A 24435-nucleotide genomic window follows, 5' to 3' on the forward strand; every position below is an offset into this window, starting at 1 on the left:
ATGCTTCGTGAAAAAGACAATGGGTGCTGTGATTGCCCTCGAGCTTGTCTTCTATTAAATCTGTGTCCTACATAGGAGGCAATTATTAACGGAATATTCCAGCCAAATGAAACAGGAGTCCGGACTTCACGATAAAACAATTCGCCACGGATTCCTACGCAAATATCTTGCTGGATTTTTTCCTCCGCATGTGAACTGTTATAAACTGTTCATAAACTATAAACGTGTCTGGTTACGAATGCAGCAGCGCATTAGCCGCTTATTGAGATGTCCTCTCATCTCTTCTCTTCTCTTGTCTTGTCTTTTTTTTTTGGTGCTTAAGCTAATTTCATGCTCTGTAGCTCCTGGTAGGGATGCGAGTCATAACTTGTGCTTCGCTTTGGGAATTACGGGACACACACAAAAAAAAAGAAAAAGAACCGGTCGTCTGGGACACGTGCCGTCTTTAACGCCACGGTGATGACTTTACACACGTCCACAGTTTAAAGCACGTATTAAGGAAATCTGAACACGGACATGCAGCAAGGTTTACACGGATTAGCTTAAGAGCATTGTGAGCATTGGCACTTGAAATAAGGTCTTGTTAGACAGGAAGTCAGGCTTATGAGCGGGGAAAAAAAAAGAAGAGCGTACAGGTTGAGGTTGTATTTTTTATTTATTTATTTTTTTTAAAACAGTGTCATATAACGGTCATAAATGCAAAGCCTTAGAAATGTTTTTTTTTTGAGGGACAAAATATGAAAAAATATAAAAATATAAAAAAATTTTTATAAATTAAAATTATAAAATATAATTTTTTTTTTTTTTTTTTTTTTTTTTTTAATTCTCCCAGAAATCAACCAGAGCTTTAAAGGCTCTCAAGGCATTTGACATTTATGTCAAAATAAAATAAAATAAAATGAAATGAAATGAAATGAAATGAAATAAAATAAATAAGTAAATAAATAAATACTTTTCACACCTTTAAGTTAGATCACTTGATGTATCTGAGTAAAAAAAAATATAATTCCTTAATATAAAAAATAAGCAACATGTAAAAAAAAAAAAAAGACTGTAACTGAACCAAAAATAAAGCAATACAAAGCAATATAAAATAAAGCTTTTGTGTCAGACTTACCTGAGAACAAAATAAAAATTAAAATGAATAAATAAAATTAAAAAAATAAATAAATATATATATAAGTAAACAAATTGATATTTACTGACGTTATGTGACATAGTAGATCTGCTTCACGGATGTAATGACGCTTTCCACAAACTTGCGGCGTCTTTCCTCTCCACGGCAGGAAGCCATAACGTATGTAGGAAATGACACGTTGAGCTCGACGATCTCCCATCGCGCTCTTTGCGTCATCTTAAAAGCGTCTCGAGCACCGTCATCAGTTATGTATCAGTTGTCATCAGAGAGACATTAACGGAGCAAATTGTTGATATCGGAGCGATCTTTTCGAAAGCCGTCGGCATCCTCGCACCCCCTTATGTCTTTCTCCGGCACGCGGACGTGTAATTGCGGCTCTCTTTTAAAGACGGGAGTTCAGATGGGTTATTAATACTCCCTGCACGTCTCGGTTTTACCGGGAAAAAGGGTGAAAGGTGATCGGCTGCCGTCCCTGGTTTTCTATTTCACTCTTGCTGAAGATAATAATTGTTTTAGTTCAGACTGGATCGTATTTTGTCTTTTGTTTTTGTGGAATCCTTTTTTTTTAGACACAATGCTCAAAGATGACTCTCAAATCTTCCACATCACCAGCAAACGAAACCATTTAGTAAAGTTTCAGGCAATCAAGAGTGTGCTACACTCATCTTCCAGAAGATAGCTCCTTAAGTAAGCCTGCGTTTTGATGATGGTTTTAAAGAGCTCTGTCTACTAAATCTTTCTACTAAAGCCATAGTGTATGGATTCACATTCTTCATCTACGTATACCTATATATCCAGTGAGCGCTTGTGCATCGTGGAGGGGGCGGAGTCATGCTAGAAGAGACCACTCCCAACAAGAGATGTATCATATGATTATAATTTCCTAAATCCTTCATCACAGCAGCTATTGTCTTCATATATACAGTATATAGAAATTGTGACTAAAATACTTTTTAGCCTAGCGACGCTCGATGACGGAGCTCTGAAAAGATAACCAGTGTGTGTGTGTGTGTGTATGTGTGTGTATCTTAAACAGACCTCAAATGAACAAGGCATATGAGCGTGATTGTGACTAATGTTGACTTGCTAATTGCACTCGTGGGTCTTTTTACGAAACGCTGCAGGCCGGCCTGTCTGTGTAAACAAGCATCCCACCAGCACCAAGCAATATCTGTTCCAAAAAAAGAAATGATGGATAGAAAGAAAAACCGACATAAAATGCATCTTGTAGCAGCATATGGCTACTACTGAATGCCAGTCTGACCTCTGGCTGTCTCGCACACGCTCCTGAGCGTGCACACAAAAGCTGCTTATTTCCGCACGGTCATTACAAAGCTACAGAGCTTAGTTATACATGACGCGATATTAATTATTGTTGGTAAACAATGGCAGTTATGGAGATGATTGCACGCAATCTGCTTCGCCCCGTTTCGCCGTCCGCTTATTCTCACGAGCGATTAAGAACCGCAACCAGGACAGATGTTCAAGATGAGTTCATTGGCATGTTTAATTAATTGCACTTGAGATAATTATTCAATCATTGCTTTGATTACTTTTAGCCGCTTCCCAGATTACGCACTAAACGGCTGCTTGCTGTCAGTAGGATGGAAAATGGGATTCAGTATTTGCAGTCGGATATTAAAAACGATACGCGAGTGTAGAAGGACTGGCAGCGACTGCTAATCAGGTTTCAACTTCCCTTGATTGTGCCATTCTCTTAGCAGTTAGGCCTCCTGTTTGAAATCGAGCTGCTCTTGTTCGTATTAGTGCTAAGGTAATATACCTGTGTTTATGAATTATTACAGTAGATATAGAGTGTACAGCAGCAGAAGGGTTCAGCATTAATACTGCAGCGTAATGACTTCTTTATAAACACACATCTACCAAGGCAAAGGCTTTACCACAGAAAACAATACAACATTGCACAAGATAAAGCAAAGGGTGCTCTAAACTAACCCTTTGTCATCTGTACAAATGATATAAAAATACCACAGGCCACCTTATATAGATAGTTTTGCATAAATTTCCTAAAATTATTCTGGAAGATCTTGTATGTCCTCTTCGGCCTCCACTGTATCTGCAACTTTCGGCGTCCTGCACAGGAGCCCTGACCTCTGACCACTGAACCGGAACGCCAACTGCACCCCAGATCTCCTCACCTTACTTGTGGAAGAAATTCTAGCAATGCAATCTGCTTAAGCAATCACACTAATGATAATAATAAATAGTGATGATAACTAATTATAACGTGGGAAACACGACAGGAATCCATGTTCAGGAATCCTGAGCAGTATTTCATTCACTAGAGGTGAAGGACTTGATGGTGTATGTTTCACTTCTTCTTTTCTTTGGACTTTCATATCTCCTGGATGGACCTAAAAGCAACACCACTGTTAGAAAGTATTCAGTAAAAAGCAACATTTGAGCTTAATCCTTTGATTATGGACGATGGGAGGACTTACTTTTCGGTGCGTTTTGTATCGCTGTGTCCCGATCCGTGACGTTCCTCACGGTCTTGTTGCATGCCTTCGATTTCTGTTTGAATGGAACAAAGGATAAGAAATGCTAAAGCAGGTCACAGTGCATTAGATATTCTGTATTTTTCTTTGATATTATATAAGACATTGAAATAATAAAGCAGTGCACCTTTTTGAAAATCCTGAAAATATTGAAGCGGGAGAGCCACGATTTCTTCATCGGCTTTTTGGTAGCTTCAGAGTCAGCCTCGATATTCGGAGACACAGCGTCTGTGATTTCGGTTCTGACGTCATCGTGAAACCCTTTGTCCTTCTCACCAAACTTCATGTGGAATAGCTTCTCCACATTAACTTGTCCACAATGATCGATGAACAGTTTTTTATAAAGATTCTCCAAGCAGTTGGCCTCTTCTCCACACAGAGCATCTTTCCACATATTCACAATTAGACTGATTAACTCCTGAGGTGGTTTATCAAGATGGACTGTGTATGGAGGACCATTAGCCAGGAGTTTCAGTGTCAGTAGCATACTCATGCTTGTGCTGTTCTCAAAAAACTGAAATGTCCTGTCCTCAGTGGACATATCGGTCATTTCACTTTCGCTCTCCTCTTCCAGGTTAAATATGAACGGCTCCAAATCCTCATCTGCCGCAGCATTCAGAAAGGCCAGAGTGAAGGCATTCTCTAACTTCTCATATCGAGTGTTAAAGGCCTCCATGAGGGCAAACGGAGTTCCAATATTTGACAGCAGCTCTTCATAGATCCTCTCTATGACGATACGGTGGAGCTTCTTGGGGATGTTCTCATCGTCAGTTATACACAGTTCAGGCAAGCTGGCAAACGTCTTAAGCACAGATTCTGCAAGTTGCCCCACTTGTTTGCTCTTAGCCGCCAACATCAGAGTTTCGATGGGATCTTTGGCGGTCGCCTGCTGTGCTCTTAGGAAAATCACATGAGCACAGTGATGCACGGCGAAAGGAGAGATTTTGGGAAGCCTCTCAGTGATGTGAAAGATTCTATCGGACTCATCTTCATGGAATGAATCTGATGAAGTCTGGTCATATTTTCTGCATTGTTTTGTCGCTAAAGGCATGACTGTAAACCTGCAGACAAACACATCTTCAAGTTACTTGGTCATACCCATGTCTGTTATTATTATAAGTAGTAGTATTTATGTATACAATTACTTTAAAGACCAATACAAAATAATTTATCATACAATTCGACAGAGATTTATCAGATCTCACAGAAGATGATTTATTTAGCAAGTTCATACATAAACACAGTAGTTTTAGCAGTGACTTCGTTCATGAAAGTTTACACAGCCCTGTTCAAATGGCAGAGATTTCGGTATGAATCTTTTATTTATTAATATTTATTTATTTATATAAATATTTCTATAATAATTATCATACACTCTTGATCCTAATTATTGCAACAGTACTTATTACTATGTTTATTTATAAAGCTTTGTTTATTTTTAAAGAAAAGATAGATCGAAAAAAATCGAGATCGTCCAATATGGGGGAAGAAAATCGTGATGAGATATTTTGCCAGATCGCCCAGCCCTAGTTTCAGATATTTTCCAAAATATTCAATGTACCATGGAACACTGTAAAGACCATCATGGTCAAATAGAGAAAATGACCTTAACCAGAGCCTTGAAATTTATAAAACAACAAGATACAAACTGACCAGAGAGGCTTCCAAAGAGATCTACATCAACTTACTAAGCTTAGTTAGATAGATAGATAGATAGATAGATAGATAGATAGATAGATAGATAGATAGATAGATAGATAGATAGATAGATAGATAGATAGATAGATAGATAGATAGATAGATAGATACTTCATTGATCCCAAAAGAAAATCCAGATATCCAGCAGCAATAGAGACAAGTAACAGAAAGACAGGTTGTAGATTGCACACTGTATATTTTACATATTGTTTTTTAAATCACTGCCATTTTTCACAGGGGTGTGTGACTTTTATATCCATCGTACTGTATGTGTCTACAGGGATTTACACCGATCGGTCATAACATTATGACCACCTGCCTAATATTGTGTTGCTACCCCTTTTGCTGCCAAAATAGTCCTGACCCGTCATACACTGTGTATTCTGACCCCTTTCTATCATTAACGTCTTCAGCAATCTGAGCAACAGTAGCTCGTCTGTTGGATCGGATCACACGGGCCAGCCTTCGCTCCCCACGTGCATCAGTGACCCTTGTCCTCAACTTTAAGGATAAAATGTTCACTTGCTGCCTAATATATCCCGCCCACTAACAGGTGCCATGATGAGGAGAGTCTTATTCACTTCACCTCTGAGTGGTCATAATGTTATGCCTGATCGGTGTTTTATTTATATAATCTTGTAAAAAAAAAAGCTCAGAGATATAAACCATACATTTCAACATAAACCTAATCTGCCTTTTTTTTCCCCCTTTTCTGACCTGGCGTTGTTAATCAAATGTTTTCTTTTAAACGTGCTAGAGCTGGATACACAGAAGCTCTTCTAAACCTTGTCTATGTTTCAGTAGGAAGAGAAACACGTATATTTCCTTATCGAAGTGTTGTATCACGTCAAAATCTGCTGTGAAGTAAAAAAAAATCCTCGACGGAAAGTCAAATGTACTTTTCTTGAAAGTCTCTTGGCTGATAAAAATCAATCAAACCCCACTCACTAACCTCACACTGTAGTGACAGAGAGCAGTAGTAAGAAAAGGACTGAAACACACCAGGGTTCTGATTCTGTGACATCACAGAACACACCGCTCTACACTACTCCCTCCACCAATCAGCTTCACTCAGGTTGACCTCATTTTATGGGGTGCCCCCCACCCCACCCCCACCCCGGACAAAATGGTGTCCAAGTGTTGTATCATCAGTAACATTTACTTATAACTTACTGCTTATTGCCATCAACTGAACCAGCTGAAGGAGCCATTCTTTGTCACATTTTGGAAATAAATCAATCGCATAAGCAGCCATGTTAATAGTTAAATGATTTAAACCCAACATGTTTGCTGACTATCAGTTATTATTGTCAGATTTCCTCCATTCACATGGACCGTGTTGTTCATCAGCACACTGTTCCTGACAGTCACATATCCTGATCCCCTGGATCTGGATCCCTCGCCCATGATACACCACAACGGGAAAGATGCCCAATTTTGTACATAATGTATAAGGGCTCAGAAGTAGGGGTAGCTCGTGAGACCCCTGCTCCAGCATGCCTAGCACAGGACTGGTGTACGGTGAATATCTCTACACTAGCAGGCACTGTTTTCTGCCTAAAGTACCAGTGATGAAGTTTAGGAAGTGTGTGTGTGCTTTACTGTTTGCTATAGAATAAACGTCAGGAATCTCTGCACTGGCTGAAGACAGTGACGAGTTCCCATTTAAATCGTCCTGAGAGACGGATTCAATTAGCAGCGCTATGGATGCTCAGGGACACCTCCATCTCTCACTCGGGCATTAATCTGTCCTGCCTTCCTCTCAATCCGTCCCGTCTTCCTCTCCATCTGTTTCCCTCCTCGCTGCAATCGCTCAACCTTCTCTGTGGTCCATCTGGTCCATCTTTTCATCCCTTCCTTCCCGTCCCCTGTCCTTGAATGTTTAGGATTATGCAGACTTTTGAAGAATAGCTTTGTTGATTTTTCTTTACTGCTGCTAAACTCCATTATCCCGGCTGTGCTGCCGTTCTCGTACACGCCCATCTCAGGAAATATTATTAACGATTAGCATAAACTCTATTACAGCTTTAATAGGAAGTCTTAGCTAAAGAAAAGGCTAGGAAAAGGTTCTCCCCATGCGCGGCTCAGCTAGCCCTGCTTTCTTTTGGTAAATAAGTGACACATCTCATTAACGTGAGAAATGGTTTGTACCTCTTCCCACATTTTTATTTTTTTTTTTTTTTTGTGGTGTCAGTGTCCCTCGGATTTCTGAGCTCTGCTCTTTTGACTGTGAGCTAATGCTAAAAGCACTAACGCTTGAAAGAGCTGAGGCAAGCAGGTATAGCTGCCAGGGCTAGCACTCTCTCTCTCTCTAACTTACACACACACACACAGAAGCCTTTGACTAAAGTTATTAAACCTAGCACAGATGCTAGCACTCAGTGCGCTAGCCGTATCTCCCCAGGGGACAAAGAGCGAGCATTTGCGATCAACTAAATAGCTTCACATTATTATTCAGGACTCTATAATTATCTTCCAAAGTGACAGAACGCTCAGGCCTCGTATTCATCTCACCAGTTATGAGTAGTGCTTATTAAATGGAATTATGGTTTATAATGGCTTGGTCAATAGGGGTGATTCAGCCCATACATCACTGTCAGCATCAGAGCTTTGGGTGAAACTGCACTGTAGGATAAAACGGAGCGTGCCGATTCCAGATCACGTGCCAGTGTCTGTAATTTTTTAACGCACCGTAAAGTCAAAAAGCACTCTGGGATATTGGAAGCGGGCTCCCGTTATTGATCAGTGTAGCTGATTGTGTTTTCACACATCTCTTTGGAACGCTAAATCACGCCAACGACGTTAATCTAACACTAGCCTGGGCTCTTTTTGTTTTTTTTCTCTCTCTACATTGATGAAGAAAAACGTGTGGATTTTCTAGAACCAAAAAGGTTCCACTTTCACAAACATTACTCACACGCACGGTTGGGTATTGTATGAACATGCGGAGGGTTAAAAGCTACATCCACTAGATGGCACTAGATGGATCAGAGCCCAAGACATCTAACCATCTGGTTTCCAAGCTGTAATCTGCAAGCTGCAAGCAATAGTTTGCTATTTAACACACATACTGTCACTCCTCGATCCGTAACGGAAACACGATTTGTTCTGAGCGTGTGCCGAAATGCGCCTACTTCCTGTCTGAAGTATGACGAAACGATTCACTGCAGTTTCGGCTATTTATAATACTGTTGTTATAATATACTACTAATATACTACTACGCACACACACACATAGAAACGCATCATAACATATGAATGAATGATGTTAATGCTGGGAAATTACTGTCTTCTGTGGTGGAGTTTATATCATATTTAAATATAAATATATTTTATATTTATTACATATTTATTAAGTTGTATAAACGTGCACATGTTAAGATTAATATTCAGTTTGAATTTTTTTTTAAATGTTTAACAAATTGAATAAATAAATAAATATTTTGTGCGTTTCTTAGCTGCAGACATTTGTTCAACTATGCTGAAATGAGTAGAAAATATCTTTAGAAAATTCAATATTAAAAATAAAACACAAACACACTTATAGACCAAAATGGAGTCTAGCAAATGTAAAATATTTAATGTCATTTTTTTATTCAGTCAATTTCATTTGTAATTGATTACTCAATTTAATCAATAGAATTTAATTGATATATTTTACCAAATAAGTGTATTTACATATTTATATTATATTATAACATTAGTAGTATTATAACAAACAGTATAATAAATACCTAAAAGTGTTCAGTCATACTTCAGACAGGAAGTAGACGCATTTCCGAGCATGGGCAGAACGAATCATATTTCCGGCACGGATCAACTAGTGACCTTTTATTCGCTTTATGCTAGGTGCACGTATGCATGATGGCCTAGTTATTGACAAATAACCAATATTTATTAAAGCCCTAACATTTGGTTCGCAGATATTTTAAGCCGTTGCTAGTTACCAGTGGGGAAAACAAAGCAATTATTCCGGCGCAAATGACTCAGTGGTCAGTAACAGCCATCCTGACCTCACGGCTAATCTAACTACTAACACTGCTCGCTCACAGAAACAGTTGTGTCCCTATTCCGGTAGTAATATACTCTCTGGTTACATTACCGAAGCGCCTCTGGTTAAACTAATCCAGCTCTTTATACAGGAGAGCAACATATAACATGGCATTATTGCTTCAGCTAGCAGAATCAAGTTAATTGGGTTTAAATGCTCTAGCTTTCATATAAGGTTCGTTGTGGTTACTGGATTTCAATAGAGTATAACTGTCCGTAACAGACCACAAGCATTGACTGTAGGAGAGCGGGACAAAATAATTCACTCGCCGTAAATTAAGGTGAATTAATTTCCACCACTCAGCCGCAAGCGACGCTTTTAATTACACATGAAAGTCCCTTTAGTGAAATAATGTGGTTTAGTGGTTAGTGTGTGTGTTTCTTTTAATAGACACTATAGACAGTATATTTTTATATATATATATATATACGCTTTGCACAGTTTTGTTGCCTGATTGTTAAGTTTCAGTGTTGGGTTTGAAAGTGATAAATCACCTGGACATCATTAGGGCTACACTTGGCTTGATGTGTTGTGGTCAGAGGAGACCAATTCTGGAACAGTGGAAAGCTACTGTAACGTACGACAACGCCTTGATTATCCATACTTTGTGGCTGAAAACCGGACCTGAACTCCACTGCCCGGGGGGGGTTCAGACTTGCCCATAGAGGAGAAGCTGACCATACATCGAGAAATGGTTAAAGGATGACCAGAGAAATGTTTTGCAATGACCAGTGAAGAGTCATGAGGTTTAAACGTGTGTGTATAATACAGCTATATATATTAGGCATAACATTATGACCACCTGCCTAATATTGTGTTTTGCCAACAAAACAGCCCTGACCCGTCCTGCACTGTGTATTCTGACCCCATTCGATCATTAAGTTCTTCAGCAATCTGAGCAACAGTAGCTCGTCTGTTGGATCGGATCACACCGTCCAGCCTTCGCTCCCCACGTGCATCAATGAGCCTCGGCCGTCCGTGATCCTGTCACCGGTTCACCACTGTTCCTTCCTTTTGATAGATACTGACCACTGCAGACCGGGAACACCCCACAAGAGCTGCAGTTTTGGAGATGCTCTGATCCAGTGGTCTAGCCATCACTTCGTCAAACTCTCTCAAATCCTTACGCTTGTCCATTTTTCCTGCTTCTAACACATCAACTCTGAGGACACTTGCTGCCTCTAACATATCCCACCCACTAACAGGTGCCATGATGAGGAGATCATCGGTCTTATTCACTTCACTGGTCATAATGTTATGGCTGAAATAAAAATACAGTGTTTCTGAACAGAAAGAAATAAGACTGCTGAAAAGGAAACTCTACAGGGTCTCTGTATGAGTGCAGTGAAGGCCTGTGAGAAACGCAGTGCTGCAGATACAGAACCTTGAGCTCCATGCACTCAGCAGGATGACCTTCCAAGGTCTTTGCTTCTGATTACCTTACATAAGGACATAAACACTCACTGTGCAAGGACTTTGTAATACTTCTTGAATATACATACACGTACACGTTATATATTTAAGAGCTCTGGCTAAGTTAACCATAAGTTAAATGCACTGAAAAGTTGAATAAGCTCAATATAATGAATGCCAGTTCATTCAACTTCATTCAAACCGGGTAACATTAAATCTATATAAATGCCCTGACTTTAAAATGAACCACTTCACTAGCATTTTATTGAAGGAAAAAAATGAAACAAAAGAGATAAAAAAATAAATGTTTTAAACGACGTTTTTCACTGCATACTAACAGCCCATTTAGCTAGCAGGAAGCTAAAGTTAAATGCACACACTACTTCTCACCGATAACACTCACCAGATTTAGGAGACTGTAGTACTATCACCATCATCCTCCTCTCTTCCTCCTCGCTTCTTTTTCTCCTCCTCCTCATCTCTCCTCTGCTGGAAGCAGCCATCAGTCCATTGTGGTGTCCATTGTAGTGTCCAGCCTCGTTCACGTGCATGGAAAAAAGAAGCTAATACGTTGCTAACTAGCGAAAAATAAATGTCCAGTTGAACCGATGTCTCCACGGCTCGCAAACAGCCTCCCGGTGAACGAAAACAACAATAAAACAAATAAAATAGCCAGAAGAGGTCTGTTCGGTTAACTATAAACTGTTAATTAACGTTAATGCCACGTTTATGTATGAATGTATGCAGGTCCTGAAGAAACAGCCAATCACAGGGCTCCAAATTCGGTCGCCATGGTGATAAAGAGGCACGGGCATAAGGGAAAGCTAGTATTTTTTTTAAGCGATTATTATATAATCTAATCGAATATGTCTAATCTAATCTAATGTTATTATCAGATGCATAGATTATTATATAATATTTATATAAATAAATATTACTACAAATCATACTTAAATCATTTGTCTACTCACTTTTTTAGTATTTGTTGAGCACTTTCTCTTGATATTTTTTTATTACTACTACTACTACTATTATTATTATTATTATTATTATTATTATTATTATTATTATTATTTTGTTATTATTATTATTATTATTATTATTATTATTTTGTTATTATTATTATTATTATTATTATTATTATTATTATTTTGTTATTGTTATTATTATTATTATTATTATTTACAGAGCACGGTTTTACAATCAGCTTTGCTTTGATCAATAATTGTGAACTATTTCCAGATCTGTTTTTTTTTTTTATTGTGAGAAATGAAAAGAAATGAAATCACGCAATACCAGATGTTGTTATGGGAGCATTTTTTATTTTTAATTACAAGCATACATCATATCAGCAGAGCGTTTGTTACATGTGCTACAGATATTAGAGCTGTGGAGTATTTCTCCGTGCCATTCATGCTACCAGCAGAGATCTAATTATTATATTTAAATAGTCCCAGCTTTTTTTGTTGAATACTGTATTTTTTTTGGATATTTAAAACACCTTCACATTCCAGTCTTTAGTCTTCTGCATAACTTCTGTCATCACCATCACCATCATCATCATCATTCAAACCATGTGCACGGCTCAAGTGTGCTCCCCTCCCTCTCTCTCTCTCTCTCTCTGCTTTTAGCTTCTTCTCTGATTTATTCCCTCAACTTTTTCACAGTAGCCATTTTCCCCCCGAGCCGCCAGTGTCAACGCAATTATCCTAATTAGCGCTAATTCAACATGGCTGGAGCTGTTTCTCTAACGGAGCAGAATGAGAGCCCTAACGAGAACACTCAAAAGAGGAGGGCCCTCCACCCGCGGGCACTCGGTAACCGTTCCCATGGAGACCGGCTTTCGGAAGTGACACGGCGAAGGGAGGGGTTAACTTAAGGGTGTAGCTCGAAAACCAGCACCGAGATTCAGGACGAGCTGCAATCTGCCAGAAGTAAAGTGGGCGGAGTCTGGGGTATTTTTGGGCAGCAATCAGAAAAGTACATGGAAAACAATAGAAACGTGAAGAGCTTGAAACGGACCACGGAAAAAATAAGGAACTTTTCAAAGAACAAACTTTCACAAATTCCAATCTGCCTGTGTAGCCGACACACGCTCACGCTCCCAAAACTCTATTACCTTAAGCTTCTTAATCTTGATGTTCCGAGTGTTCAGATGTAGATCTTATTGGAGGGCAAAAGGATGACATGCAGTCTTTACACTCTTAGCAGCAGAGCCATTGCGCTTTGGGGGATTTGACGATGTAATTTCCATCTGAGAGAAAGAGAGAGAGAGAGAGAGAGAGAGAGAGAGATGTTATCATTAATTCTAAATTTGCACATTTTTGTGGTTTGATGATTACAATGTTACAGCCCAGCCGACTGTGTAATCTGCTGCACGCATTATAGGCAGTGAAGGCTGTGCTGAAATTCTCTAGAAAAAGGTCAGATGCAGTATGTATTTAATGCTATTGTTATTATTCCCAGTGAAGGATAATGACTATCCAGTCGTACCTGGACTAAACTCTGGATCCGCCCGAACTTTCACCGGGAATTATCTCTGCTGGTGCAAAATGAAAGGTCGCATTTCAGATGAACTTAAATGGTGTTTTTCTGCTCCTCGTTGATGGATGGTCTCTTTCCCTCCACCCCGAAGAGTTGGAGGATTTTTGAGTGCACAGATGATTCCCTCCTCTTCTTTTCCGAGTTCTTTTCATCTGTTTTCCCCCTTGCCCTTTCTCATTTCCCTTTCTGCTGTCTGACACATGCTGACAGAAAACAAATGGTTTATGCTCTCTCTCTCTCTCTCTCTAACAGACCCTTGCTCACACACATGCATTTTTCAGCTCAGGGTGCACTGCTTTGTAGGTGTCAGTTTTGTCAGCAGCCTGAATACTGACCATCTCACCTGCCGAAGGCAGATACGGATATGACCACACATCTGGTGGATATCCCGCTATGCCTCCTTTTGCTTCGGGGCTACGTTTGGATTGAGTGAATGAGACACGTCCCACCATTTTCTTTTCTTCTCTTGGGTCAAAATAACGCTTTAGGCCTGCAAGTCTAATGAGCACTTTGGAGAGAGGGGAAAACAAAAAACAAAACAGATATGCTGATGTGTTTTAGCCTGAGGATGGCATGGAGCTTATGTCTCCTTTGCGTACTTTTAGCGCAAGCCGAGCCGATGACAAAGCTACGTATTTCCTAATGCGATACAGAGCTACGGTTTACATGTTTTTCAAAATGGCCGCCTCGTCGTTGAAACCAAATCTGCCGCTAATATATTTGTTTTGTTGTTTTGAAGTGGGCAGATGTTCGTGTTCAGGCTCATTAAATCGTTGAGATAGCAGGCTGTGATCTGTAATATTTCAGATCAGTGTAATATGAATCCACTCTTAGAAAAACAGGTGAGCGCTGTAGATGGTTCTCAGGCTCGTCTTTATGAATGAACTCTTAAAGGGTTCAGTTTTAATCTCTGCAGCATAGCTGAGTTTTCTACCAAATAACCAGATACATTGAAGTCCTCTAGGAATACAGAGAATAGAATTTTACTTTCATGCTTTATTTCTTCTCTCCCTTATTCAGAACCCACATTTCAGTGATTGACTCCGAATAATTTTCTAATTAACATCTTGTTTATTTCTGTAATCTCTTTCAGGTCTCAGGGGAGAAAATGTTCCATTGACCTTCACAACTGCAACCTCAAGGTAGAAATCTAAATCTTTATCCCCACTTCCTGTTTTTCCAACTCGTACACGGCACCGGGGGGGTGGGGGGTTGTGCTGTGTATGTGACCTTAAAGATGACTGGCACTTCCTCAGTCCTCATGTGTACCTTTTCTTATGTTGATTAGCTTCATCACATCTCTAAAGCCACACTGTTGAACTTTGGTCTGAAATGTTTAGAGGATGGTCGATTTAATTACAGATCCTACATGCTAAGCCAGTTTGCTAGCTAACAATAGTGATGGATACAGTGAAGCTAATCTAAACCCTGTCTGTAGAAGTGTTAGTTTAGCAGAAGCTAGCTAGTCAGCTATGTACTGTTTGACTTTATCTGTGATATTTGAGTATAGTGCAGTGAGAGAAAGCAGTGCTTTGCATTTCTGCATATTCATATAGTTTAGCATTTTTACTAGGCTAGAGGTAAGGGTAGAGATGTTCCTAGACCACGTGGAAAAATATATCCTACACCTAAACGATTAGGGACTCGTTAGAGGTTAGGAACAAGCCGAAGACGAGCGTGATGAGGAAAAAACATGAGGCATGAATCATCGAGAGGATCCCGTCCTCCTCTGCTCCACACTGTAAGGTGTAGCGAGTGAGATTAACCGAGGTAATTGCAGGTCGTCCACTTGTAATGAGTTGTCCATACAAAAGAGTTACACAGCACTACGGCCTTAGATAACTCGGCGAACACACACACGGCGAGTACGTAACGGCACAGACGGGAGGCGCTGTTTCTCTCTTTACGTTCCAGATGAATAACGCCGCCTTTAATTAATCACCGCAAACGCTTATTAGCTGCATAAATCATTTTCCGACCCCACCGTACGCTTACACGGCAGCATCCAGCATACTCTACAGGTAGGATAAATGCCGATTCATTTTCTTCTTAGCGAAACATGCCGCAGCTGGAAAGAGGAAAATGTTATGATTGGATTTGATTGACTGTTTTGTTTCCCTGGAATGTCCTCTATTTTGCAGATCATCTTTACCCAAGGGTATGTAGGATTAACAAAACCCTGGTTGCCTGGGTGAAGCGGAAGAGCTTTATTCACGATAAGGATCAGTACAATAGAGTCCGTGACTCACATGTGGCAGAAAGGAGCTTGATTATAAAGATTCTGTACAGATGCGTATATATATATATATATATATATATATATATATATATATATATATATATATATATATATATATATACAGTATGAATACTCCTAAGCTAAAGGACAAGGAAAGAGCAGAGCTTTTGTTCAAATATCCTGAAACACTGAGGCACTGAGGAGAGGATTTCCTGACCCTGCATGCTTTCTTTTATACAATGAAATCCCTTTTCATATTTGAAACATCATACGATTGACACACACTCACTTGGCTTTGTGAAATGGGGCTAGGATAATAGGTGGACGTCAATAAAAGCCTGAATTTGAATTGAAGGTCGACACACACACACACACACACACTGTCCCTCTACATTTTCCCTTCTCTCTCTCACTCTCTCTCTCTGATCTATCTGTCAGCATCTAAATGTTATCCGCCCACATTTACTCCACGACACCCTATTGACAGATGACCCTGTCTCTCTCTCTTTCTTTCTCTCTTTCACACACACACACTTTCATACTTCCACACACATACTTTGACGCAATGACAGAAGCGGGCTTATTTGGAGTTTACATCAGAGCTACATTATTATGAAAGATGGCTATTTACGCGTCTCCTTTTTAGCGAGGTCGTTTGGGCGGATGGAAATGGCGCTTTTCGGGATTGCGATTCCTCATGCACGCTCCAAATCACGCTGCAAATTCAATGTGAAATTGGCCTACAGTGTGCTGAATACTGTCAGCCTCTGATGCACAGGGCTCACAGTGAAAGGGGTCATTTATATGGATTAGTTAATGTGCTTTTAGAGAGAGAGAGAGAGAAAGAGAGACAGACAGACAGACAGACAGACAGAGAGGCCCTGTGGACATAAATAAGGCTCCTTTTCAGTATGATCAGTGGCCTGTTTTCTTTATCCCTCCATCTTGTCCCACACTCTTTTATCGTCAATTATTTGGAAATGATAACAAATAAGAAAACTGGTATTGTCTTCATTTTCTTGCTTATTGAAAGTCTGGAAAGTCTTTCGAAGGGAAGTGAATGTAAGACAGACACGAGAAGCAGCGAGACAGATCGGGCGTAGTGTATCGTTGATTTGAGACACTGTTAAGATAATGTGCAGTAATATAGGCCACACCTCCTTTAGTAAGATTAACAAACACAGTGACATCTCCTACTTTATTGGCACTACTAGAGGCCACACCTCCTTCATAGAGACTAACAGGGACAGAGGCCTCACTTCCTTCACTGATACCAACAGGCACTGAGGCCACGCCTCCTTCACTAAGACTGAGAGGAAGAGAGGCCACGTCTCCTTTACTAAGACTGACCGGAAAAGAGGCCACGCCTCCTTCACTAAGACCGACAGGCGCACAGGCCAAAGACACGAATAGCAGCGAGACAGATAGGGTGTAGTATATCGCTTATTTGAGACACTGCAAACATATAGGCCACACCTCCTTTAGTAAGACTGACAGACAGCGACTACTAGTACTTTATTAGCAATAATAGAGACTAACAGGGACATAGACCTCACTGACAAGAAGAGAGGCCACGCCTTCTTCACTAAGACTGACAGGGAGGAGAGGCCACGCCTCCTTGACTAAGACTGACAGGCGCCACAGACCCTAGAAGCAGTGCTAAGATTGTCAAAGCACCAGCGCAGGCATCACTCTGCTCCACACAGCATGGTTTTTCGAACACAAATCTGACATTTATCTCTTCTCTGACGTGTGATGGTTATGACGTGCGGCCTGTATAGCTTCAATCTCACAGAATTGCTGTAGAGCAGACGCGTCTCACCTCAGGCCACAAAGACGAATCCACCAGAGTCTGATCGTACGACTGTTCAGGAGATCTAAGGAGTAAAGTGTAGATTAGAATGTGGATGGCTCTGGGTTTGAGCAGTCTCACACTCTCAGGGTGAGATGGACATGAATGAACAGTATTAACACTGATATATGCAACAGCCCTATAAATCCTGGCTCCACATCACTGCACCGTTCATGTGGGCGTAATCGACGGCGAGTGCAGTGAAATCGATGAAAGCCGTTTTATCATCAGTCGGCATAGATAGTAGTATACCTTTAATTATCATATTATCACTACCGCACCGCCATCTTTAAGTGCTTATTTCTATGTGCTGATCTTTGCACGTTTATTGCCAACTCGGATAAAAAAATCCACTCAGAAGGCAGAACAAGGACAGCTCCTTATTTCGGACAGATCCGACACTGCTGCTCGTCCTTCACAGCCCAGTGAGATGATTCCTGGAGTTCATAAGCAGTCACGTTGTCCAATGAGAAGTCGTTACGAGCGACTTTGTACCAAAGACATATAAATAAACAGGAATTTCCAATAAATAAACATTGAAATACGCCTACTACTGTTTTCTCATAACGGTTTATGAAAACTAGAACTTTCCTCCGAGTTCTGTAGTTATTTTTTTGTCAAAAATTGTAAAAATTGTCCTCCCGGAACTTTTTCAAACGAGTAGTTTATATTTGTGACCTCCTGTAGAAATGTGCGCGGGCGTTCTCTCCAAATTCTTCACTCTGCTCTTTGGATTTTTTTGCGGAGGCACCGCTGAGTGAAGGAAGGCAGTCTGGCAGAGTTTGAGTGTTTGACACGAGCTTAAGACGAGACTGGCAGCCATTAGTGTCAGAAAGAGGCTCTCTCGGCAGAAAGATGTTAGCGCTGGCCTTGCTAATCCACCCCCAGCTACTGCCAGTTTAACACACCAAGGCTCTGTAATGCCACGATTTACACACTTCAATTTACCCTGGCATCCAACAGCCCAGAGCTATGGCTGGCTGAAATACTCTTTCTCTCTCTCTCTCTTTCTCTCTCTCTCACTTTTTCCCTCGCTCGTGTACACACACACACACACACACACTTTGGATACTATTAGTGGTAAAAATCCTGTCTGTAGCCGCTAGATTAAATGCTTTTTTTTTCTTTTCTCTAATTGATTTCATTGTCAGTAAGCTCAGCGGAGTCGCTTTCCGCCGCAGCTGCCTCCTCGCCCTCCTGAATCCATCTCTCGGCGTTTTCACCGTCCCCCCCCCCCTTTTCTTCCTACTCTTCTGTCACTCTGTAAAATGACTCTTGCTGGATGATCCATCATTCCACGTGGAGACGGCACCCCCGTGCAACATCTCATGAAGTCCTTTAGCATCTTTTATCTTCGCGCTAACTTTGCCGATCATTCAGACGCTCTTTTATAAACGGTCTGTTAGTTTGTGTCTGAAAGAAGAGTGTGTGAGAGAGAGAGAGAGAGAGAATTCCATATTATATACACTATACATATTTTCAGAAGATATATTACTAATTCCTGTCACACTGCCTTCATTATTCTTTCTCTTCGTCCTCCGTACAGGAAGATGTTTACATTTTAAAATAGTTGTCAGGCTATGAGGGGGGAAAAAACAGCAATTAGTTTTACATTTAAAATGTAATCAGGGCCATTTAGTGCAATCAGTGTTCCTTCATAAGCTGGAGAGAGAGAGAGAGGGAGAGAGAGAGGGAGAGAGGCCCAAGATTAAAACAATACACTTTAATTGTTCATCACTGAAACTCGTGCATGATGGAAATGTTTAAAGTTGTCTGGGCGTGGCCTGATATGCACATGAGTATGCTAATGAGGCCCCCGCCCGTATTATTCCACGATATCTACACACGTTTCTGCTCAGTCACACAAATGCTTTCTTTTTTCCAATGTTTTCTTCTGCAGAACATATTTCACTCCAACTCCAGTCTCTCACCAGGCCTCAGTTGACGAGGGATCTTTTTAGGTCAGTGGCGTCCACCCACGTTCTCATTTATCCCACAGCTGTAATTACTATGAGAGTGGAATCATCAGTGATAATTATTTCTGCGCAGCAACTCCTCTAATAGGATTTCCTCTCTCTTCCCCTCCCTCAGCAGTCCCTCTGACACAAACGGGTTTGGACGTGCCGTCCCAGCGTATTGCTCTTATCAGACTTACCCTCCTCCACCAGCCCGCTCCTTTAACTATTATTATTATTATTATTAACAAACACATACCACACTTTTAACGCGCTATGGAGACTCGATTAGGGCGGAAGAGGGAAGAGCTTTGAGCTGGATTTCTGAAATGTAGCTTGATTCATCAGGATAGATCCCACCGTGTCCAGACTTACACAAAACAAGTGGAAATGTTACTGTTTAAACACCGCAATCCTCGAAGCACAGGGTGATGCAATTTCCTGCTTCAAGCTGTATAATAAAAAGCAGGAAAAATAGCTATCGCATTAGGAGATCAGAGCTGATGTAACTGATGTTCTGTCTGGACTCGGGTCATCGATAATCGGTATCTTAACACAGAAGCAGGACTCAGAAAGCAAGACTTAAAAACTAAAACGAGAGACAGCAGGGTGTACACCAACCAGGCATAACATTATGACCACCTGGCTAATATTGTGTTGGTCCCCTTTTTGCTGCACTGTGTATTCTGACACCTTTCTGTTATTAACTTCTTCAGCAATTTAAGCAACAGTATCTGTTGGATCGGATCACACGGGCCAGCCTTCGCTCCCCACGTGCATCAGTAAGCCTTGGCCACCCATGACCCTGTCTCTGTTCCTTTCTTGGACCACTTTTGATAGATACTGACCACTGCAGACCGGGAACACCCCACAAGAGCTGTAGTTTTGGAGATGCTCTGATCCACTGGTCTATCCATCACAATTTTGGTCAAACTCGCTCAAATCCTTACGCTTGTCCATTTTTCCTGCTTCTAACACATCAACTTTGAGGACAAAATGTTGACTTGCTGCCTCTAATATATCCCACCCATTAACAGGTGCCATGATGAGGAGATCATCAGTCTTATTCACTTCACCTCTCACTGGTCATAATGTTATGCCAGATCGGTGCATATATCTGTGCACGCACTCAGAGAACAAACTACCGACAAGACCGGGGGCGGAACATGAGCACATGGGAATCATGACACGAAAAGAGGGGCAGCTACTTAGCAAGCTAGTTAATTGTCAACCGCGTAGGGACTTATAAATAAATACGACCCAATCATCCATGCTGCAAGTGCAGACTTTCGTGACGTAGGTTCCCCCATATAAAGAATTAAAGTGGAACATTTTCATTCCGGTTGCTAATGTGGTGGCGGAGATGCTGCTGCCTGTCAATAAAAAGTCCAAGATGTGCAAATGGATGGCCGCCACTCATGCACATAATATTATGCACACACACACACACACACACACACGACACATCTGCGTGCTCACCCTGAAAGTTCTCTCCTGATGTTCTTGGGATGAAAACAGGTCAGCTGTGAGTCTCTGACTGCTTCATGTAAAGGCAGCTCAGGACAGATCTCTAATCTCTACCAGTGCATGCAAGGGGAAAAAAACGAAGGAATTACACATCGGCGGTGTCTCGCCGTCTCTGACGTTCCCTTTTTCGCAGTCGAAGCTCGTGAACTGTAGTGAGTTACTTCCTGTTACAGCAGCTGTAAACATTTGTTACCTCATTAACGCAAAAGAAAAATTTTTTGAAGTGATGTGTTTTGAGAAGATTTCACTGACCTGTATGAAGTCCCAGGCTATGAAGTTATTTTTATATTGGGAAAGAAAATCTCATGGTAGTGTGTGTGTGTGTGTGTGTGTTGGCACAATGTCAGTGCTACGATCTTTACTCCCTGACCACTTAATTAAGCATTTGCATGTGTAATAGCGAATAGGTCAGTATTAAACATCTAAATCCTGCAGAGTCTGTCCAAGCAGCAAGGCCGATCGATGACCCATGCGGTTGATATAGCCCTGATTGCCCCCCTGCTTGCCTGTGTGTGTGTGTGTGTGTGTATTGATGAGATGTTTGTGTCGATAACTCAACAGCGATCCACCACATACTCCAGTTTCTGTGATATTGATTGCTGGACTTCCAACACGGAGGAAGTGCTCCATTATCGATCTCTGTAGCAGCTAAGAGTAGAACTGTATGATAATTTATGCCGTGACGTCCACACACACATGCTTTAGCTCACTGATTACAGTTTTTGAGGAGAAGGACACCAAACGCTGTGCTGGAGCAAGGGCTTGATTATTCTGCTTGAGCATTGTTTGTGTTTCCTGGGATAGTAGAAATAGCCTTTGTCACATATATATTACAGCACAGTGAAATTCTTTCTTCGCATATCCCATCCCTGGAGGTTGGGGTCAGAGCGCAGGGTCAGCCATGATACAGCACCCCTGGAGCAGAGAGGGTTAAGAACCTTAAAGGCATCTTGGCGGTGCTGGGGCTTGAACCCCAGATCTTCCGGTCAATGTGGAAAGGTTCCCGCAATGAGAACATGTCTGTATTGACGTATAAGCTTGGAATGGCCGTCATGTGACCTTAATGACGTCATAAGCTTCAGTTAAAAAAATAAAAAACAATGGGCGATATGATAATATAATATCCATATTGTGATGTCACTACACGTTTTCCTCAGAGATTATGATAGAATTTTCATTATTAATTTTATTTATTTATTTATTTATTTATTATTTTTTAAAATAAAAAATTTGGACGAAAAGTTCACACTTATTTTATTTTATTTTATTTTATTTTTTTAATTATTTTTTTTTAGCATTAAATATTATTTTTGTAAACAGCCCTAGAAGAAATTCTACCAGGCTCCATGAGCTGCTTGACCAGAATCTCCACCCCTTTCCAGTTTCCAAAAAAAAAATAAAAGTAGGTTCGAACAATCCTGCAATTCACTGAAGGAAAAATAGATTTTACTCCATCAACTACTTGAACCGTTTCTCCGTACTTAATAAAAAAAGCCCGCAATCCCTTAACTACCTGCTGCTGCTGTTGTCTCTGAGCACTGCAGCAAATTACACAGATTTATGATGATCTAATGTCTTTAACTGCTCTTGACCCTCTTCCAAAGATCAAGTGGAGGCCAGTCGAACACAGCCATTCCTATTAATGTCTATTTGGTGGTCAGTGGAAGAGCTGGCTCTAGTGACCGATTGCGATCTGGAGATTTAATGACACTGTAAGTCTTTCCAATGGAAAGTGCATTATGGCGCAGGATAATAAGAGTTTAGAGCTAAGAGCGCCATGCTAGTGATTGATTGCCATATCACGAGAGCGGGAGAAGCAATAATTATCTTTTCGATTCATGAAATGACTGATGCTTTTCCGGGATCTATAAACTATTTACCAAGCTAAAATAAATAGATCTTCAGTAAAGCAGACATGCGTATTGAAAACAGTGCGCAATGGAAAGCGCGGCGAAAAATGTGCAACACGTATAGTATTGTCACTCATTACAACGCTAAACACCTCGCCTCGTCCTCAGCGGCTGATGAATTGTTTGCTTCCCCACCTCAGTCCCATCTGCTCGTCTGCCCACAGCACTAGCTAATGAAGTATACCCCCCCCTTTTTTTATCAACAGCAGGTCTTTAATATCAGACAAGTCAAATTAAATTGACCTGCCTATTAAGCTGGACATGATGAGCTAAAGCAGCAGCAGTCCTCTCCTCTAATCTCTTCTCCTAGTCTCCTAGTGAGTGATAATACCTGCTTCATGCTAACACTACAGGCTAATAAGGCGCTGATCTGCTTTTGATGCTAGATATGAACGGAGAGCCTCCTCATTCTCTCGCATTTGCTCACAGCATGCGTTATCAAGAGAAGAAAGTGTTTCTCAGGTTAGTAATGAAATGATTTGATGCTCATCGCGAGGTGGAAATCGACATATCCAGTAATCGATCAAGAACCTCAGCGCTCGATGGATGTGGGAGCGAAGTGAACATGAGCATAAATACCAGTCATAGGATTTTACAGAGAAATGAAGGAATGGATGGGACTACAGTTATGAGCTGACATTACACCTTTATAAACTGTGTATATATCAAGAAAAATAGGAAAATAATCAACAGCAGCCTGGTCTGATGAAGTACAGATGAGAAGCAGACCCGGAGTTGATTGTTTTACTCTAAGGGCATGTTTTATTTCATTTATTCCCCAACCAAAAGTTTCAATGAAGCATAATAAAGGTGTATTTTTTATCCATTTATAGTTGCATTTGATGTTATGGAGCTTACATATATAATAAATTAAGTATTATTGTTATTATTATTATTATTATTAATTAGTTATTATTTATTATTTTTATTATTATATAGGTTTATTTTTTAAAAGTGAATGAGGTGTTACTATAGCAACCGTAATGTGGAACAGATTTCTATCCATTTATAGGTGCAGTTCATGTTATAGAACTTGAATATGTATTTAATCAATATTATTATTATTATTATTATTATTATATAGCTTTATTTTTTTTTAAAGTGAATGAGGTGTTACTATAGCAACCATAACCTGGAACACATTTTTATCCATTTATAGTTGCATTTGATATTATGGAACTTTAATATGTGATTAATTAAGTATTATTATTATTATTGTTATTATTATTATTATTATTATATAGCTTTATTTTTTAAAAGTGAATGAGATGTTACCATAGCAACCATATTGTGGAAATAATAATAATAATAATAATAATAATAATAATAATAATAATAATAATAATAATAATGGTACAGTTTATATAAATGAACATAAACCTATGACATAAAATGCTAAAATCTTTCAACCAATCAGATTCAAGAATTCAGCGTCTCCACGGTATCTACAGACGCGTTTCTTTCCTTCATGATGTCCGAGCACAAACGGTGAGTTGATCATTTGGCAAGCGCGTTAGCGAGTTTCTTTATAATCGGCTAACACCTCAGACAGATCTACAGTACGCTATCAGCGTCTCTGCACCGCGAGT

General features: G+C 40.3%; 2 protein-coding genes across 33 annotated transcripts in view; one reads left to right on the top strand and one right to left on the bottom strand.

Annotated features, from left to right (window-relative positions):
• Nucleotides 1-24435, top strand: part of LOC131349460 (receptor-type tyrosine-protein phosphatase delta-like) — a 403614-nt gene that overhangs the window by 144125 nt on the left and 235054 nt on the right. For 31 of the 32 annotated variants that reach the window (XM_058385153.1, XM_058385162.1, XM_058385156.1 and 28 more), the window contains exon 8: nucleotides 14457-14505. The gene's annotated coding sequence lies outside the window, so the exon portion shown is untranslated. Of the gene's footprint in view, nucleotides 1-14456; nucleotides 14506-19354; nucleotides 19416-24435 lie in introns of all 32 variants that reach the window. The other variant, XM_058385154.1, reaches the window with a different exon arrangement.
• LOC131349463 (uncharacterized) lies at nucleotides 1212-11563 on the bottom strand. Its single transcript, XM_058385187.1, has 4 exons — nucleotides 11223-11563; nucleotides 3785-4718; nucleotides 3601-3673; nucleotides 1212-3513 (listed from the first exon to the last, which is right to left on the bottom strand). The coding sequence occupies exons 2-4, from the start codon at nucleotides 4706-4708 to the stop codon at nucleotides 3434-3436; spliced, it is 1077 nt and encodes a 358-aa protein (XP_058241170.1). The 5' UTR covers nucleotides 4709-4718; nucleotides 11223-11563; the 3' UTR covers nucleotides 1212-3433.

The sequence above is a fragment of the Hemibagrus wyckioides genome, linkage group LG29, assembly GCF_019097595.1.
Source record: "Hemibagrus wyckioides isolate EC202008001 linkage group LG29, SWU_Hwy_1.0, whole genome shotgun sequence".
Lineage (NCBI taxonomy): Eukaryota > Metazoa > Chordata > Actinopteri > Siluriformes > Bagridae > Hemibagrus > Hemibagrus wyckioides.

Excerpts from the sequence above, each read along its gene's own strand:
- LOC131349463 (XM_058385187.1), bottom strand. The coding sequence starts at position 4,708 with ATGCCTTTAGCGACAAAACAATGCAGAAAATATGACCAGACTTCATCA. Across the intron at positions 3,674-3,784 it reads TTTTCAGGATTTTCAAAAAG|AAATCGAAGGCATGCAACAA; the intron begins GTGCACTGCTTT and ends CCATTCAAACAG. Across the intron at positions 3,514-3,600 it reads GATACAAAACGCACCGAAAA|GTCCATCCAGGAGATATGAA; the intron begins GTAAGTCCTCCC and ends TGTTGCTTTTAG.